Here is an 18,326-nt window from a genome sequence, read left to right as displayed (position 1 = left end):
GGGGAGGTAATTTGGTATTTCTTTGTTTATTTATGCTTTAAAAATTTGTATATATATATAGTGGGGGGAGGTAATTCAGTATTTATTTCTTTCTTTTTAATTTGTATATATATATATATATAGTGGGGGGAGGTAATTCGGTATTTCTTTATTTCTTTCTTTTTAAAAAATTTGTATATAATGGAGGGAGGTAATTCGGTATTTCTTTATTTTTAAAAAATTTGTATATATATAGTGGGGGGAGGTAACTCCATATTTATTTGTTTATTTCTTTATTTTTTAAAAAAGTGTATATATATATATATATATATATAGTGAGGGGAAGTAATTCTGTATTTATTTCCTTATTTCTTTATTTGTAAAAAATCTGTGTGTGTGTATATATATATATACATATATATATAGTGGAGGGCAGTAATTTGGTTTTTATTTCTTTATTTCTTATTTTTGAACAATTTCTGTATATATATATATATATATATATATATATAGTGGGGGGAGGTAATTCGGTATTTCTTTGTTTCTTTATTTTTAAAAAATTTGTATATATATAGTGGGGGGAGGTAATTTGGTATTTTTTTTTAATTTGTATATATATATACATATATACTGAGGGGAAGTAATTCTGTATTTATTTCTTTATTTGTAAAAAATCTGTGTGTGTGTGTATATATATATACATATATATATAGTGGAGGGCAGTAATTCGGTTTTTATTTCTTTATTTCTTATTTTTGAAAAATTTCTGTGTATATATATATAGTGGGGGGAGGTAATTCGGTATTTCTTTATTTCTTTATTTTTAAAAAATTTGTATATATATAGTGGGGGAAGGTAATTTGGTATTAATTATTTATTTTTTAAAAATTTATGTATATATATGTATATATATATATACATATATATACATAATACCGAATTACCTCCCTCCACTATAGTGGAGGGAGGTAATTCGGTATTTATTTCTTTATTTCTTATTTTAAAAAAAATTTCTGTGTGTATATATATATAGTGGGGGGAGGTAATTCGGTATTTATTCCTTTATGTCTTCACTTCTGACGGAGGTGCTGGGGACTGAACCCGGGACCCTGTTCATGCTAGGCACACACTTCACCGCTGAGCTGTGCCCTCCGCCCTGGTGGCCTGTGGCCGTGAGGAGGAGTGCCCCGTCTCTCCCAGGGACTCACGCCTGCGTCTGTGCATTTGTCAGCAAGGGCACCCTGGTGATTGCGTTACCCCTTGGCTTACCATCAGCACTGCCATTAATGGTTCGGATGCTCACCTGTCCCGGTGGGGCTGGTGGAAGGAAGCCACTTTCAGGCCGGTTCCCGTGTCACGGTGGCACGTCCTCACCAGGGACTTGCTTGCTCCTTAGCACAAGGGCCCCTTGCCCTGCAGTCGGCGTCAGTGACACCTGGGAGTGAGTGCTCCTCCGCGGGGGCCGGCCTGTGCACCGTGGGGGCGCCTGTGGCCTCTGCCCACTGGAACACGGTGGTGCCCGCCACATATGCACCGGCTGTGACGTGCAGCGACGTCTCGAACATTGCCACGCGTCCCTCGGGGTCAGAATCCACCCCCGCCCCGGTTCCCACTAGGAACCAGGGAGGACGTGCAGGAGACCTGCTCTCGCCAGTGAATTTCACGGTGAAGGAGAGAAAGGTGGGTTCCATTCTTCAACCAAATGAGCAGGAAAAGTCTTAAAATCTGCTTTATTTCTCCCGGCAGCACAAAGCTGACAAGGCTTTATCCTGAAGACTTCGGAACCTACACAAAACTAGACAGAGAGGGTGCTGAACCCCGTGTGCCTCCCCGCGGCCCCCCACCATGTCACACCCTCGTCAGTTCCCTCGTGTGTTGCTTTGACCCAAATCCCAGCCGTCAGATAATTCATCTGTAAATATTTTAGTATGTTTCCGTAAACGATTGTGATTGTTTTTTTGCACCAGGCCTGCTAATATGATTACATCTAATTCCTTCATCGCGTTAAAAAAAAAAATCAACTAGGAATCGCGTTTACACAGCAAGTTTGCAAGCCTCTGGCGGTGAGTTCCCCTGAGAGACACGGCTGCCCCAGGAAGGGGGCTTGGCTCCTGGAGTTCGCTCCCCACGAAGGCTGTGATCGCGCCGGAAAGACCCGGCCCCCGTGTTCACGCTGCAGGGGGACCTGCCACCAAAAGCTGCCGCCTGCCCCCAGCAGATCTGGAGGTGGACCCAAGTTACCAGGCCTCTGAGAGATTATCTGGTCAACCCTGCTGTGGGCAGAGGGCGCCCCACAGCCCCTGCCCCTCCCAGGGTGGACAGACGGGGCATCACGGGGCGTCTTCCTGGTCTCCTGGACCATCCCTGCCTCTCGCTGTGGCCGTCAGCATCTTTCAAGACAAAGCAAACTCGTCTAATTCCAGGATTTTCAACGACTGGACGGGAAACTGTAAAGTCCGGGGTGGAGCTCTGTGCCCGCACGCACGCTTTCTGGTTGATGCGGTGTCGGCGTGGGGGCTGTCTCGGCCCTGGAGCTCACGGGGAAGGTCATCTTTTAGGTGTGAAGTGTCCCCCCAGGAGGAGGACACAAGCCAGTCTGTGTGGAATGACCCCTTACTGAGCGTGCACTCTGTGACGGGCACTTCGGTGCGTTTCTCTGGGTCACCCTCGCCATCAGCCTGTGTGACAGTCCCTCTGTTTTGTGACTGACAATGTCAGTGGCGAGCGGGAGTTTGAATCCCGGACCGGTAGTTTCTGCGGTCCGTTCTCTGACTCGATCCAGAAATTCTCTCCATAATTGACGCCTTTAGACAGTTTGGGGGTGGGGAGTGCGCAGTGGGGGACACGGGGACACCCAGGGAGAGGGGGCTGCTTGCTAAGTGGGGAGCTGCTGTTTGGGGGTGCTCATTGGCCTGGCCCACCCGTCCACTGTCTTAACAAATGCCCTTTTAAGGAATAGTATGTTTTCTTCCAAACAGCCGGTCGTCAACACACGGAGGTTCTTGGAAATGTTCCCCTTACTAGAGACGTACTTTAAGAAAGCTTGACATCGAGCAGTTTGTCCCAAGGATGTCATTAGACCCACACACTGAGACTCAGGCACAGAGGTGGGACTGGGAGCGCCACTGATAAGCATGGACGCCTAGAAGCCATTCACCGGACGGCGTCGGACAATGTCACGTTCAAGGCAGCCGTGCGAAGGCGCATTTCACAGGCCCTAAAGCGTCAAACGTCATGACCCACTAAACGTCTACGGTGTAACGTGAAGCCCCGCAGCCCGATTGCAGAACTGTGTCTGCGCTCTGACCCTGGTCACGTCAGTGTGTCTGTTTATAAAGACGTGTGCGGAGAAGCCTGGAAGGGCACACTCTGGACTTGTGACAGCGAAGCTGGGAACTGTCCCTGATTGTCACGTTTCTTCCTTTGTCCTTAATGTATTGTCCAGATACGTTACACCGAAAACCGATAATAAAAATCCACTGTATCTGTGTCCAGTTGGCAGGGTTGACCTGCACTGCTTACAGGAGCATTGGGAGGGAGTTCCTGAAAAGTGCAGCCTCCATCCTCACTTTGAGAAACGCATTGAAACACGACCGAGAGAGCTTGGGACCTAAGATGTAGATTGGACGGCAATGAAGACCTAAGTCAGAGCAGACCCGCACTTGGATCCCCCAGGCCCTCTTGGTTCTGCATCCCGCCCTCGCTAGATGGCCGAGACCGGATGCACTGAAGATACAAACCCTGTACCTGCTTCCAGGGTGGACCCCAGCACTGCCCAGGTGCTGACTGAAGGGGCAGGGGGCACAGTGCAAAATGCTCCTTGCAGAACTGCTGGCGTTCTAGAAGATTCGAGATGGAGATCTGCAGATACTAACCGCTATATATAAAACAGATAAACCACGAGATCCTTCTGTACAGCACAGGGAACTATGTTCAATTTCTTGCAGTCACCTATGATGGAAGAAGAATGTGAAAAGCAATCTATGTATGTGTGTGTGACGGAGACACGGAATCTATGTATGTGTGTGTATGACGGAGACACGATGCTGTGCACCAGACATTGACACATTGTAACTGACACATTGTAACTGACTATACATACGTCAATTAAAAAAAAAATTGGAGAGCTGCTGGGTTAAACGGCGCTGGCTGTTCCAACATCATCCTTTGTGCATAAGTGTTCACCATGGATGCACTCATCTGGAGTTCCCAGCTGCCGGCTCCAGGAATCTGAACGCCACAGACGTGGCCTTAGGACAAAGCACAGCGTCGATTTTAATGCTCCGACTATAGCCCTTTGGGGAGCCCGGCCTGGGAGCCTCAGACACGCGAGGAGTGTGTTTAAAGAATCAGGTGCAGCCCGGCTGGAAAGGAGATTTAAAAGCTGGTGCCACAGCTGCCCGGGGGCTGGAAAAGACAGGGTGGGGGTGGGAATAGCATTTCACCATCGTTTAAATTTTCTGGAGACCAGATCATTCATTGTCATCCCATGTCGGCTCGCTGGGAAACTTGGGGAAAGAGGACAGTTAGGAATACGCTGGTCTGCGTGGCTGCATCTGACACAGGCGCAGAAGACGGGGTGGGAAATGTGAAAATGCAACTAGCAATTGTATGAACTCATTCGTAATTTCTAAATTCGTTCTTCTTTTACGTTCATGCGTGTGCCTTGAAAAAGCTTTTAACCTGTAGACGAGACGTAGTTCCTCTGTTGAAATTAAACGTTATTTTCGTAGACCCAAACACATCAGCTGTGTTTGAATATTTGACTTGTTTGGAAGTAGGGTGACTTTGAGTGAGTGAGATGTAAGTTCCGGAAAAGACAGGAGTGGATTTCTTTAAAAATGAATGTGAGTTGTAAGCGGGTCCCTCGGTCCTGATCCAGCCGCCCGGGTATCCCTCTGGGGTCGCAGGCTGGCTGAGAGGTGGCAGGTGGGGACGGTGGCCCTGCCCAGCTGGACGGCGCTGTCCCCCAGGCTGCCCCTGCCTCCCCTCCAGCCGAGTGAGCTCGAACTCCTCGGGGCCAGGAGCTGGGGGACGGTGGAGACGGCCCTTGTGGGAAGATGCCTTTCCCAGAGGACTTCACTCCTGGACTCCTTGCAGTGGAAATAAACACTCAGAGTCTGTCCTGGAGATAAACGTTCAGAGAAAAGGGACAGAGAGTGAGGGAGCTGGAGCCAGTGCTTCAGGACCGGCTGACACCCGGGCCACAGACAGCCCCAGCTCCACGCTTGCACCTGACGGCATGACTTGCAGGGAGAAAGATTTCCGAGCGGTTTGGCAGACGGCCCTGGATTCAGAGAGCACACGTGCTCAGGCTCTGAGCCTCCTGCCTGGCAGTTGGCTGCCGTGGGGGGAACGGGCAGGGGTTTTTCTGGAGGGTGTCCGTCCGAGCGCTGTGCTGTCGGGCAGGGGGCACCGGCGTGGGGGGCAGTTGCATCTCAGGAGGGACCTAACTGATCCGCCTGGCGTGGCTTGATTTACTACCTAGGGGACCGAGCCCAGGACAGACTGGCAGCCACTTCCCTGCTGCCGGGAGACGGCCTGTCTCCAGGCTCCGTCCCCACAGCCAGCCCCCAGTGGGTCAGCGCCCGGAGCGGGGCCTGCCTGCCAGGGACGGTGGGAAAGGCTGGGGACAAACTCCCTTCCCAGAGGCCATCTCCACTTAAAACGCCGTCTTGTTCCTCTGACTGCTTTTTCCATGCCGTGGAGGTAAGATTTTTTTTTTTAAGCATCTCGTTTTCCCTTAAAGGTCACACCCTGGTCGCTGCGGTAGCTGGGCAATTTCTTTCTGACCCTCTGGGTTTCTGCCTGGCTTGCCTGGGAGCCGCTCACATGCAGTAGCTTTGCACAGCCCTGGGAAGTGAAGCTTGCACGTGATTTTGCAGGGAGAAGAGCCCAAAAATGTTGGGACTGTTTTTACAACGCCCATCTTTTTAGTATTTTTTATTTCCATGTATTCAAGTTAATTTCCCTCATCTTCTTCCTGAGCCTCAGTGAGGAAGACACAGGTGGCGGGGGCCAGGAGGGGGCAGTGGGTGCTGACCGCTGCACCCCAGACCCGGGGAAGGGAGGCCAGGCGCAGTCAGTGACAGTTATGTCCCTGCAGTGTCCCTGCCAGGGTAGCCACGGTCTCTGTGTTGTCTTCCACACTTCTGCCTTCTCCCTTTGTCCTAAAATCCCACCTTCCTCTGTGGCTTTGTTTTTACCATCGGTTCAACTGGTTCCCAAGGCCACCAGCATCACTTGAATTCTGCTGCCTCCTCAGACATCCCATGGGGAAGCGGTCGCACGCTCTACTCGGGCCACGAGGTCCCCAGGATGTCCCGGGCGTGTTAAGAACATCGAGCTGTCACTGTCCGTGCTCTGCACCATCCGAGGGGACCGGAGCCAGGGGCAGAGTGGACGCGGGCTGGCCCTGCAGCCCTGACGCCGGCGGGCACCGCCTGCCTGGAGGGACAGCCGTCCGTGGGTTGGAGCACCGCCGTCCCTGCGTGTCCTGTCCGACTTGGTTTCCATTCACCTGCAGGTGCCCTCCTTGTGTTGCAGGATGTCAGAGTCTTCAGCGAGGACGGCACGAGCAGGGTGGTGGAGATTCTCGCGGACACGACGGCCCGGGACCTGTGCCAGTGGCTGGTGTACCGAAGCCACTGCGTGGACGACAACAGCTGGGCTCTGGTGGAGTGCCACCCGCACCTGGGGTTAGGTAGGGAGCCGCCCGGGGTGCCAGCCCGTGTGGCAGCGGTCCCCGTGTCGTCCTCCACGCCTCTGCCTGTTCCCTCTCTCCTAAAACCCCGCCTGCCCCCTCCTGCGCTCTCCCCTCTGCTGCTTCCAGAATCTTCTGTTGGATGGCTGGAGCGGTAATTCCCAAAGGGTCAGATGCAGGAGGAAGGGTCCCTCTGATTTTGCAGAAGCCGGCTTGCTGCACATCTCTGGTCTGGGGAGGGCAGCCTGGAGGGGCCCCGGGGCCCCACTGTGGCATCAGTGCTGGGGGGTCGCGGTGACAGTCTGCAGGAGGGCGCAGGGCGGGCCCCGGGAATCCACGCCTGCCGTGGAAGCAAGCTCACGGACCCTTGAGTTTTACTCGATGTCTCTGAGTGGTTCCTAATGTTTTCACAGAGAGAGGGAGAAACAGATACAGCGTGTCTGCGTGTGTGTGGGGAGAAAGCGAGAGGATATTTTGCATTAATAACGTACTATTTGCAGAACTCACTTTTTTTTGGTTTCATCATTTTGCTCGCATGGTCTGCTTCAGGTAGAGAAGCTTTTCAGACTCTCATTTAAATTCCTCTTGGAGGACGTGCAGGTGCTCACAAAAATCACAGGCACACATTTAAAACCAGAACTTCCTCCGAATCGACAGCTGTGTTTTCTTCTGTGTCCCCAAGCACGGAGGAGCGAGGCTGCAAACTTGTTCCCATAGTTTACAGTTTCCCTCATAGCCTTTTTAGAAAAATTACTCTGTTCAGGTGGAGCCTCCGGGTCTGGAAAAGTCATTGCACTCAGTAGCACTCTTGCTGTCCAGTCGCAGAGCGGCTGGTAGCATCACTGTTCTGTGGACACCGGCGGGCAGGCTCCAGCTGGGGACGTGCATGAAGGGATGGACCCCAGTGGTCCGGCAGAGCCACCAAAAGCGTCTGCTGACACACGAGTCACTTGGAAATTAAACAGTAGTTGGAACCCTGCAGTTTACACATGCACACACGTGCACACCCATGCACACACACTCAGACATATATACAGACGTAATCCTAAGAGCACAGCTGCGTAGTGGGACCCAAATATAATGAATCTTATTGGAATCCCATTCAGACACCTGACAGCCCTTTTAGGCTGAGAGGGACCATGAAAGAAAACGTGTGCGGAGATTTTAACGCATGAAGTTACTCTTATGCCCTTAGCGTTGGAAACGGGTGCGAATGCACAGGAAATTTTCACATGCACACCGCTTGAGAAATTTTGGTTTGCGTATTTCTCGTGGCAGACCTTTGATTCCTGGAGCATTATCTAGTAGAGAAAGAGATTTTATGTTCGTTAAAACTTGGGAAATGACCCACCACGGGAAGAACAAATTATTCTGAGGGAGGAGGAAGAAAAAAAAAAGGTAGTGCACACACGGTGCCCCTAGCGATACGACATTCCTGTGTTTGATTCTTTATTCTTTCTCTTATTCACAGATGGGTTAATGTACTTCCCTCTAGTACATTTTTTTTTAATATAAAACCAAGTGGAAAAGGGAGAATTCAAATGATGAAAAAAATAAAAAAGAACTTTGGGATCAAAGTTTGACAGAAAGCTGAACCACGTGCACGAGACCCCCTTCGGAGATCCTTGCTCACGTTCCACCCTCAGTCCTTTCTTGTGAGCAGGTGGGGTGCACGCTTCCCCGGCGCCTGGCTTCTCAAAGCCTCCCCCCCGACTCTGCAGGGTTTAGACCCACCGAGTCACGCCCTCCTGTGGGGTCCACGCCCGCGGAGACCTCCCTCCGCGCCCAGAGCGCTCGCCGCAGCATCCATCCCTGGACCTTCCCTGCCTGTTTTTTTGTTTGTTTGTTTGGGATCCAGACGCATCATTTAGGGCTTCTTAAAAATCAGTTAAGCTGTCACTCAGGGGGAAACCGTATTCCTCAGTTATCACCCAGCATCCGGTGGTCAGAGACGCCCAGTCCTGGGGGAAGCAGGACCCAGGACCCTGTCACTGACTCTCCCCGTGGAAAGCCGCTTTCAAGTTGTAGGTTGCATGTCGCGGATGCTGCTGGACACCTGCACCTTCCCCAGGCCGGTGGCTCCGGCCAGAGGGGGTCGACGCTCACGTAGCTGTAAGGCAGGCGGTTCCCTTGGCCCCCCGCCAGCGGGAGGATGAGTGGGCCCCATCCGACCGCGTCAGAGTCCGTGTTTAGCCTCAGAAATTGAGCATTTCCTTGCAGCTCAGATACAATGTCCTTAACAGTATCAAACCTTGTCACACGCGGAGACGAGCAATGATTTCCAAGATGCAGGCCGTCCCCCCCTTTTATTTCTCCTCATTTTACCTGCAAAAAAAATGTTCCTTCTCGAAGCCGAACATCAGCAGGTTACCAGGTTGCATTTGGTTTCTTCCCTGTAAGTACAGACATGCTTTCTCTGATCGAAAGTCCCGGGAGAAGCCGGGGGTTGGTTTGCAGTGAGTGGCGCTGGGCCTGGGCCGGCCCCAGTGCTGGAAGCCGGCGCAGCCCCCGGACCTGCCGCAGGTTCTTCTCTGCAGCCGGGGACCAGTGGGCCTGGGCGGGGTTCACTGGGGCTGCCAAGTCTGGCCCTCCCTCGGGTGCGGGAGTTTGCCGCCCATCACGGGAAGGAACTTCCTCTCCTTGGCAAATCCGGGCTTTAAATACGTCTGCACCGAGGAACCATCCTTGTTGCATCAAAACCTAGGCTGGGTGTGCGCTGTGCACGGCCGTGGCCCGGGGGCGGGGACCTTTGTGGACCCGGATTCTCCCGCGTCCTGAGATGGCTTTGACTTGGAAACTGTCGCTCCACGCTTCGTCCCTCCTTGGAGGGGAGACTTTCTAGGGATCCGGCGCCGGCTGCGCGCAGGGAGGCGGGGGCTGCGCGGAGGGAGGGAGGCGGGGTCTGCGCGCAGGGGGGCGGGTCTGCGCGTAGGGGGGCGGGGTCTGCGCGCAGGGGGGCGGGGCTGCGCGGAGGGAGGCGGGGGCTGCGCGCAGGGGGCGGGGCTGCGCGGAGGGAGGCGGGGGCTGCGCGCAGGGGGGCGGGGCTGCGCGCAGGGAGGCGGGGGCTGCGCGGAGGGAGGCGGGGGGCTGCGCGGAGGGAGGGAGGCGGGGTCTGCGCGCAGGGGGGCGGGTCTGCGCGTAGGGAGGCGGGTCTGTGCTCAGGGGGGCGGGGGCTGTGCGGAGGGAGGCGGGGGCTGCGCGCAGGGGGGCGGGGCTGCGCGGAGGGAGGCGGGGGCTGCGCGCAGGGGGCGGGGCTGCGCGGAGGGAGGCGGGGGCTGCGCGCAGGGGGGCGGGGCTGCGCGCAGGGAGGCGGGGGCTGCGCGGAGGGAGGCGGGGTCTGCGCGCAGGGGGGCGGGTCTGCGCGTAGGGGGGCGGGTCTGCGCGCAGGGGGGCGGGGGCTGTGCGGAGGGAGGCGGGGTCTGCGCGGAGGGGGGCGGGGTCTGCGCGGAGGGGGGCGGGGTCTGCGCGGAGGGAGGCGGGGGCTACGCGCAGGGGGGCGAGTCTGCGCGCAGGGAGGCGGGGGCTACGCGCAGGGGGGCGGGGGCTGTGCGGAGGAAGGCGGGGGCTGCGCGCAGGGGGCGGGGCTGCGCGCAGGGGGGCGGGGGCTGCGAAGGGCCGACGGGGCCCTGGTGGGTCCCTTCCATAGCATCTCCTCCCCTACCCTTCGGCGTCAGCTCGCACGTCGAGGCTGCCATGGGTTTGCTGCTGTGGTTCACCCCGCTGTGTGACCAGCCTGGTTCCCCGTGGCCCCGGGACAGCAGCTTTGAGGAGACACGGTGGTGGCGAGGGGCGGGGGGCGGGGGGCGGGGGGGGTGTCACACCATCAAAGCAGAGCAGAGCCGAGTCCAGGACCTCGTGCTCCACGTGGAACCAGGCTGTTCAGAATGTGCGGGAAATGCCTTCCCGCGGTGACGCACTGAAGCGTGTGCGTGCGTGTGAGCACGTTTGCACGAGTGCTGTCCAGTATGTGTTTCCGTCCCAACAACACAACCGGGCTGTGAGGACAGCCCTGGGGTGTATCCGGCTTCCAGGCGGATGTGCGCCGTTGTCGCCCGGCCGCCTCCCCTTCTCTGCTCCCTGACGCCCTTTTAGGCAACTGACTTCAGTGGAAAAGCCCTTCCCCACCTGCCTGGACACCCTCTTTGCTCAGAGCCCTCCCACCATTCTCTGTCTTTGGGTGTTTTCCCAAATTTTACCGTCTGTGTTCTTTCCAAGAGCTGAAAGTCCTTCATTTAAAGGCAGAATCACTCACTCAGAGTCTTTCTTGATGCTTCGTTGCTGCCAAATTGAGAAATAATGTAAAATTAAGGGCTGACCTGAATTCCTCCTCCAAGACCTCTTATGCCTTTGGTGACGCGTTAAAGGGGGATTTCAGTTCACCTGAGCTGTTGACCCCACCCTCCCTTGCGATGTTTAAAGCACAGAAAGTCACCCAGGTTTGCAGCTGGCTGTGAAGATGTCCTGAGGGCTCTCTCACCACGTGGCACTTTTCCTCCGCAGAGCGGTGCTTGGAAGACCATGAGCTGGTGGTGCAGGTGGAGGGCACCATGGCAAGCGAAAGTAAATTTTTATTCCGGAAGAATTACGCAAAATATGAATTCTTCAAGAACCCCACGGTGAGTCTCGCGGCTTGGGATGTGGGGTTTGGAACCTGAGTTCCTTCGTAGCCGATCACACGATGACTGACTGGCGGGTGGCGGGTGGCGTTTGAGAACCTGAGCTGCTTTTTAACTTGCTCGAAACCCCGTCTCTGAAACTTAGTTCAGCATGTTTGCACTGGCCGAGAATAACCATCAGCCACGGTGGGATGAGGGGTTGGTCTCCAAACAGAGAGACAGGAGGAGGGCAGGCTGTTTCAGTTATACTGGAAGGTCTTTGTTAGATTGGAGCCACTTGGTCAGATACTCGGCCAAATAAAAACTCGCTCTTCTCTGCAAATAGCAAATACCGTTTTGGGGTGATCTGCGGAGGAGTAAATCGGGAAATGAACACGAGGCGTGTTGAGCTGGTCTCTCTGGTTTTTCTATGTTTCCGAGGGCGGGATGCCTGCGTTGTGGGATAGCAGGGCGGGGACCCTCGTGGGTACCTGCACGCACCCCATCCTCATCCTGAGACCCAGCGGTGGCGACTGGGGAGCAAGACCTGGTTCTGATGGTCCAGCTGCTGCTTTTATTGAAAGAAAGAAATGTGATGAGTTCTTTTGGGCAGCGCACCAGAAAAGGCCTCTTTCTGTCCGTGGGATCATCTCCTAGTTCTGACAGGCCCTCCTCCCGTGCCGTGCACCTGTGTCTCTTGAGTCCGTGCGCTCGGCAGCCCTCTGCGCTGGCCCGCCCTGTGTGAGTCAGTGCACGTAATAGACGCTCCAGGCTTGATCCCGCCTTTAAGGACAGATGCATCCTTTCGCCTCTGCGTTGAGGCTCACTGATTTGTTTCCGCTTCTGTTTCCCGTGTGTGACAAAGCCATAAAACAGACCGTCATTTTAAACACAAACACTGCTCATCGTGATGTTTTTAATCCCGGCATTGAAACTGACCTGGAACCTGTTTGTTTTCCCACGTCCTAGAATTTCTTCCCAGAGCAGATGGTGACCTGGTGCCAGCAGTCAAACGGCAGTCAGAGCCAGCTCCTGCAGGTACGGGGGGGCCTCTGCACTGCAAATCCCTCGAGCAGTGCTCGGTGGCCTTGTCAAACGTGGGAGCAACCGCGTTCTTCCTCACCTGTGCGCCTGGGGTCCCAGGGGGCTTTAGAGTAACCAGATGCAAACGTTAACCCGGGAAAGCTCTGTGTAGCCGGGCGCCTTCAAAGCGAAGCAAGAATTTATAAACCAAATAAACTGACTTAGAGGCAGTAGGGCTGGGCGTTCCCAGGAGAAGCTCCCGGCTCCTGTGTTCCCTGCGAGGCCCCCAGCTACCCTCCCTCCTCCAAGCACACATCCCTGGAAACCCCTACGAAAGTACTTGGTCCACTTTATAGCAAAAAAAAAAAAAGATTGGGTGGCCGTAAAATCCTTTTGAAAGTAATTTATTGTGCTTTAAAGATAAGGACCCCTGTCTGAATGGTCTCCTGGCGTTCTAAAGTCTGTTCCAAGAAAACCTGGCCCTTCCCCTCCCGCACCCTCCAGCAGACGGGCCAGCAGGTGCGTCCCCACACTTGCAGCCTCTCCCAGGGAAGTCGGGGGTATTGCCCTGCGCCCCTAGGAACGTGTCTCCGAACAGAGCACGTGAGACAGTGAACTGACTCCCTCTGAGTCAGTGGAGGGGACCCACCAAGGTCACCCGTGGCCTTCCGGCTCCCAGACCTGGCCCCCCGACCTCTCCTGCCCGGAGAAGGAAGTGCTGGCTGTGGAAAGAGTTAGCTGGGACGGGGGGGGGGCGTTCCCGGAGGGGTCTCGTGCAGACAAACACGGTCACACAGCTTCCGCTGGCGGGGACGTGGCGACAGTGACGGGGCCGGGGGCCTCTCCCAGCCCTCTGTCTGCCCCAGCTCTGGTGGTCAGACTTCGTATTTCACAGAGACCCAAAATGAACAGCAGGATCCTTAACACGTACCGTCTCGTTCGGGGAGTTAGGACACTGCAGTTCTCGTCAGTGTCAGGTCCGCTTGCTTGAAGGTGTTTAAACCCTAATTACGTTCTAGGCGACGCCAGTTTTGACGGGATTTTTAAGACTTCTGAAGGGAAAGCGGTCCTTTGAAAACACTCAGTTTGACCCAAAATAGGAGCATCTTAGTCATTGGTCGGATATTTCAGTGTGAGTCACGCCTGGAACGTATCGATGTTAGTCCTCTGCCGTCGGCGCCATCTGATCCGTAACGTTTGCCCTTCGACAGACTTTTCTGAATGCCAGCAGCTGCCCTGAAATCCAGGGGTTTTTGCACGTGAGGGAGCTGGGGCGCAGGTCCTGGAAGAAGCTGTACGTTTGTTTGCGGAGGTCCGGCCTCTACCATTCCACGAAGGGAGCGTCGAAGGTGAGCCCTAATTAGAGCGGGGAGTCTGGGAGGCCGGGAGGCGTCAGGGGAGGCGCGGGCTCCGCTCCGGATGCATCTGAGGCTCCTCCAGGCTCACGGCTCGGTGACGGTGGTGTGACAGCTCAGATGGCTGGTCTGCCTCTCTATGGGGGAAACCGGGTGATGACACAGCCCTGGGAATCCCCAGGCTGCGTCATCCCACTGTCACCACGATGCTGGCCAGCCCGGGCCCCTCGGGGGGCTGGGGAGCAGAGCCTCCCGGCTGCCTTGAGTCCCTTGGAAGGTGCGGACTTCATTTCCAACCTTTGGAAGCTGGCATCCTCGCTGGCCCGAAGAACATGGAATAAATAGATCACTGCCACCCTCGTGGCGATCTGATGCACGGGACTGCAGACGCTTTGCAGAAAAAAACTGCGGTTTTGCGTGTATCCCTGGTGGGGAGAGGAAGGGAGGGGTGGAAGGCAGCTGCATGCCTGTGAAGACAGTTGGGGCATCGCAGGCTTGCCTTGCTGGGGTCTTCTTTGGGGTCTTGGCCCCTCTGACCTGTTCCTCCCTGTCACGTCCGAGTTCGCTGAGCGTGTCCCTCTGCTGGTGGGGTCTTCACCTGCGCAGGGAGGAAGGGCAACCTCCTAATGGCCGAGTTCGGATGAGCACCGGAGGCTCCGTCCTCCACCGGGCTGAACCCAGGGGTGGGCTGGGGGGTCGGGGAGGAGGGCGCGCGGCGAGCGGTGACGGGACAGTTGGATTCAGAGCGCCCCGCATCGCAGCGCCGTGCGGCTCCCACATTCGAGCGTGTGCCCTGGGACCTGGGCTTCCACGCCTTCTCCTGGTTTTCCCTTTTAATGTCAGGCCCCTGGAGCTTGGATGGGGCAGCCTTCTGTCTGCAAACTGGAGGGGGGGCTGGGAGGATGTGGTTTTAATGTCGCACTTGCTCCCCACGGTGGTTCTGAGCGGCGGACGGACCTCAGAGGGGAGGCGGCGGCCCGTGGCTGCGCTGAGCCGTTCCCCCGCGTCAACCTGACCCCCTCCCGCAGGAGCCCCGGCACCTGCAGCTGCTGGCCGACCTGGAGGACAGTGGCGTGTTCTCCCTGACTGCCGGCCGGAAGCAGTACGGCGCCCCGACGGACTTCGGCTTCTGCATAAAGGTACGCCGCCCGCCGCCCTTCCAGAGAGAGTCCTTGAGCATCTGCACGCCCCAGGCACTGGGCTCGAACCGGTGACCTCCGGCTCTTGCTGGATTTATCCATTCCTGTGAAAATGTTTCTCGTGTGCATATGATGTGTTGGTCCTGGGGTGGCTTAGAAGCTCAGGGAAGAGCAGAGGATGTGACGGTGGGGTCCAGTGGCTCGGCGACCCCCAGCCTGTCACCCGGTGGCCCCCAGGGAGCTGAGCGGGCTGACGCCTTCGGTGTGGGCTTCCAGCCACGGGGACAGTGGATCGGTGACCAGAGCGCCGACTCACTCAGACGTGCACACACAACACGTGTGTACGCATGCACGTGTGTGTGTGCATGCGTGTAGACTGTGTGCATGCCTGTGCACACATACACACCTGCCTCTGTGGGCAGGGCCCCCTCTTCTCCCGGGCGAGGCCGTGGTCAGGCTGGTCATCACGTTGGCAGGTCTGTACCCAATGCCTGCTGCACACGGGACGCTCTGCTAGGACTCTGACGTCCGTCCTCTTGAGTCTTCCCAGGAGCTCCAGGGTGGGAACTGACCCAGCCCCGTGGCCCATGTCCGAGCCAGCGCTCGACCCCGTCCCGAGGAGGAGACGGGGCACAAGGAGCCCGTTCTGTGCTAAATGCCTGCCATCTGCTTCTTTGGGTGCAAGGAGTAGGAGGCAGACCTGCTAATGGCCCGAGGTGCACTGGGCGCCAGTGGGAAGCGGCCTCGGCGGGGGCCAAGCCGGGAGCTGGGGGCTCTCCCTTCCAACCGGCCCCTGCACTGCAGAGCTGGCTTCCCCGGGTCACCCCACGCAGGGGCTGTCACTCTGCTCCCTCGGGGTCCCCCCCACCCAGATTCCGAAGTGGGGAGCTGGGCCTGTGTCCACCCCAGCACTGCCCCTCGGGTCTGGGTCCAGGGGCTCCCGTGGTGTCACTCCCTTCCAGCGGGTCCATCCTTGGGGCCCCTCAAGCTCCCCTGCACCCCCTGGGGCTTCTCCCCTCACCGGCTAACCCCACATGGCCCTCCATGCAGCTGCCTCCTCCGTCTTCCCGGGAGGGAAGCTGTGGAGCTGGGTCCTTCTGGAACCCAGGAGCGGGGAGCAGGCTCCCCTCCCCACATTTAGAGTCCCCCTTGTCCCCGTGACACCCGCCACCTCCTCAGGATGGCTTGCTTCCCTGTTTGTCCCCCTGGAGATCCACTGTCAGGGGGACGGCGGGGCGGTGAGCGGCGCTTGATGCTGTGCGCGCACCTGCCATGTTCCCGGGACCCCCCGCTGGTCGCGCGCCAGGGGCGGGGTGGGGGCTGCTCTGCGCCCCTGTGTCACGTTCACTGGGTCTTGCTCTATTTCCTTCAGCCGAACAAAGTCAGGAGCGAGGCCAAGGAGCTGCGGTTGCTCTGCGCCGAGGACGAGCAGGGCAGGACGTGCTGGATGACGGCGTTCAGGCTCCTCAAGGTACGCGCGTGCCCCGAGGCCACGTGCATGAGCCCGCGTCTCCCCGGGAAGGTGCCCGTCCCCCACCCCCCCCGTGTGTGGTCTCCATGCTCTGGTCATCCAGGGTCCCCACACACTTTGCCCAGTGTCTCAGAGGCTTCTCACAGAGGCGTAACATCAGGGGGGTGGGAGCCAGCTCCCCACTTCGGCCCTGCTGGCGTCGGGGGCCGGGGCGGCGGGTTGTCCTGCGCCGTGTAGGACACTTGGCAGCTCCCTGGCTCTCCCACGAGACGCCCATAACACCCGCCACCAAAAGCACCTCTGGACATCACCAGGTGTCCCCAGGCGCAGGTCTCCTGACAGTAAGTTCTAGAAGGGACACCTTACAGTGTGACGGTAACGCCAGGGCAGCTTCGTACGCTCTTCATCAGACGCTCAGTGCGCAGCAGTGGGGGCACCTCACCTTGAGGTCCCACAGGATGTCCCTCGGCATGCAGACACCCCGCGTGTCCGGAACCTCTTAGGGCCCCGACGTCCACAAAATTTAAGTATCACTCTTGTAAGAGAAGAAGGAATGTAAAGGATGCTCCTTTACAAGCTGGTTTCAGCCCAAGTGACCTTCAGCCGGAGAGGCGTCCTGTGAGTCACCGGGGAGGCGTTTGGGGGCGTCCTCTGCCGCTGGGTGGGGAGTCAGCTTTCCCCTGGGTTCTCTCGTGGGGGAACTTCCAGGAGACATTATTAACGAAAAGCAGCGTGCAGAAAGTGGATGCGTTCGCTCCCCTTATTGTGGGGGGGCAAGGAGACGTGGAAGTGCCTGTTTGATTTGCTGGCATGCGTGTAAACACGAGACTTCAGGGGAAGATGAAGGGCTACCCTGGGGTGTAGACGGGGCAGCGGGGGAGGGGAACCTGTAAGGTTTTATATGTTTGTGTGATTTTTTTTTTTTCGTCTGCAAGTATATAATCTGTCTGGGAAAAAGCCAGCAGGGAAGCTGTGCATGAGGAGGGCGGGGGTCTCCCTGGGTGTGGTCATCACGTAACTGGGCACAGACGGGAGCGGCCGAGCTCCTAGCGGTGATGAGGACGGGGTTCATCATCGGTGCCAGCAGCACGTGTCCAGTAAAATGCTAGTGCGACATCGTGGGTGTTTCAGAGCGTGGACCGTGGCCCGGGCATCACGTCTCACTCATCAGCTCCTCACGCAGCCCTGTGATGCACACGGGTGACCACCATCGCAGTGCAGAGGGCAGACCTGACACCCGTCGCCATGGCCTCCACTTCGCCAAGTGCCACTCCTGCAGGACCTGGAGCCCGCCATGTGGCCGCCGCAGGACCTGGAGCCCGTCTCACCGGACACAGCAGTAGGGTTACGCCTCCCCATCCCGGCTGGTGACGCCCCGGAGCCTCCCGCCCCTGCCGAGCAGCCAGCAGCAGCATCCCGGCGTGAGCGCTCCTCCCAGATGTGCAAGTGTCCTCCGTCCCGGCCCCGGCTCGAACTGCCTTGTTCCGAAGGGAAAGCATGATTCGAAGACCGGGTTCCATGCGATGCACCCGCCCGTTGCCTTGGGAACAAGGTGTATTTTGTACCAGGGATTGACACCCTTTGAAGGATCCCCAGCTGCCTCCTGGGCAGGGAGACAGGGCAGCAGTCAGTCCACAGGCTGCGAGGACCTGACCAGGAGGGCGTCCCGCTGCCCACCTCCCCGTGCTCGCCCTGGGCCTGCTCCCGGGTCCGGGCACCACCCAGCCTGGCTGCCCCCCAGATCCTCAGGGCTGGGGTGGCCTGGTGCTCAGAACTCAGTGGATGCTCAGAGAATTTGAACTGAACGGAAGTGGGGACCAGCCCAGACTCCCGTCTGTGGCTTTGACCTTTACTTTTTGGAAACTGCCTCTCGCCTTGCCTGGCGACGTCCCGGGAGTCAGCCCACGACGGCACCCCTGCCAGGGCTGGCAGAGTCGGCCGGTGGGGGTCCGGGCTAGGATTCTGCGCCACCTCACGGGTCCAGGTCTTGGGCCTCCAAGGGGGTCTGGCCGGCACAGACCCGGGCACCGCTGTGTCGCATCCTTTTGTGGTTGATGGGAA

General features: G+C 57.0%; 1 protein-coding gene across 4 annotated transcripts in view; it reads left to right on the top strand.

Moving 5' to 3' along the window:
• The window catches only part of GRB10 (growth factor receptor bound protein 10), a 112,849-nt gene that overhangs the window by 77,483 nt on the left and 17,040 nt on the right, over positions 1–18,326 (top strand). For all 4 annotated transcript variants that reach the window (XM_072955484.1, XM_072955483.1, XM_072955482.1 and 1 more), the window contains exons 7-12: positions 6,526–6,682; positions 11,183–11,298; positions 12,247–12,315; positions 13,512–13,649; positions 14,684–14,794; positions 16,167–16,265. In XM_072955484.1, coding sequence (XP_072811585.1) covers positions 6,526–6,682; positions 11,183–11,298; positions 12,247–12,315; positions 13,512–13,649; positions 14,684–14,794; positions 16,167–16,265 — 690 coding nt within the window. The remainder of the gene's footprint in view (positions 1–6,525; positions 6,683–11,182; positions 11,299–12,246; positions 12,316–13,511; positions 13,650–14,683; positions 14,795–16,166; positions 16,266–18,326) is intronic.

This window comes from Vicugna pacos, chromosome 36, assembly GCF_048564905.1.
Source record: "Vicugna pacos chromosome 36, VicPac4, whole genome shotgun sequence".
Taxonomy (NCBI): domain Eukaryota; kingdom Metazoa; phylum Chordata; class Mammalia; order Artiodactyla; family Camelidae; genus Vicugna; species Vicugna pacos.
This window is presented reverse-complemented; position numbering and strand designations above follow the sequence as displayed.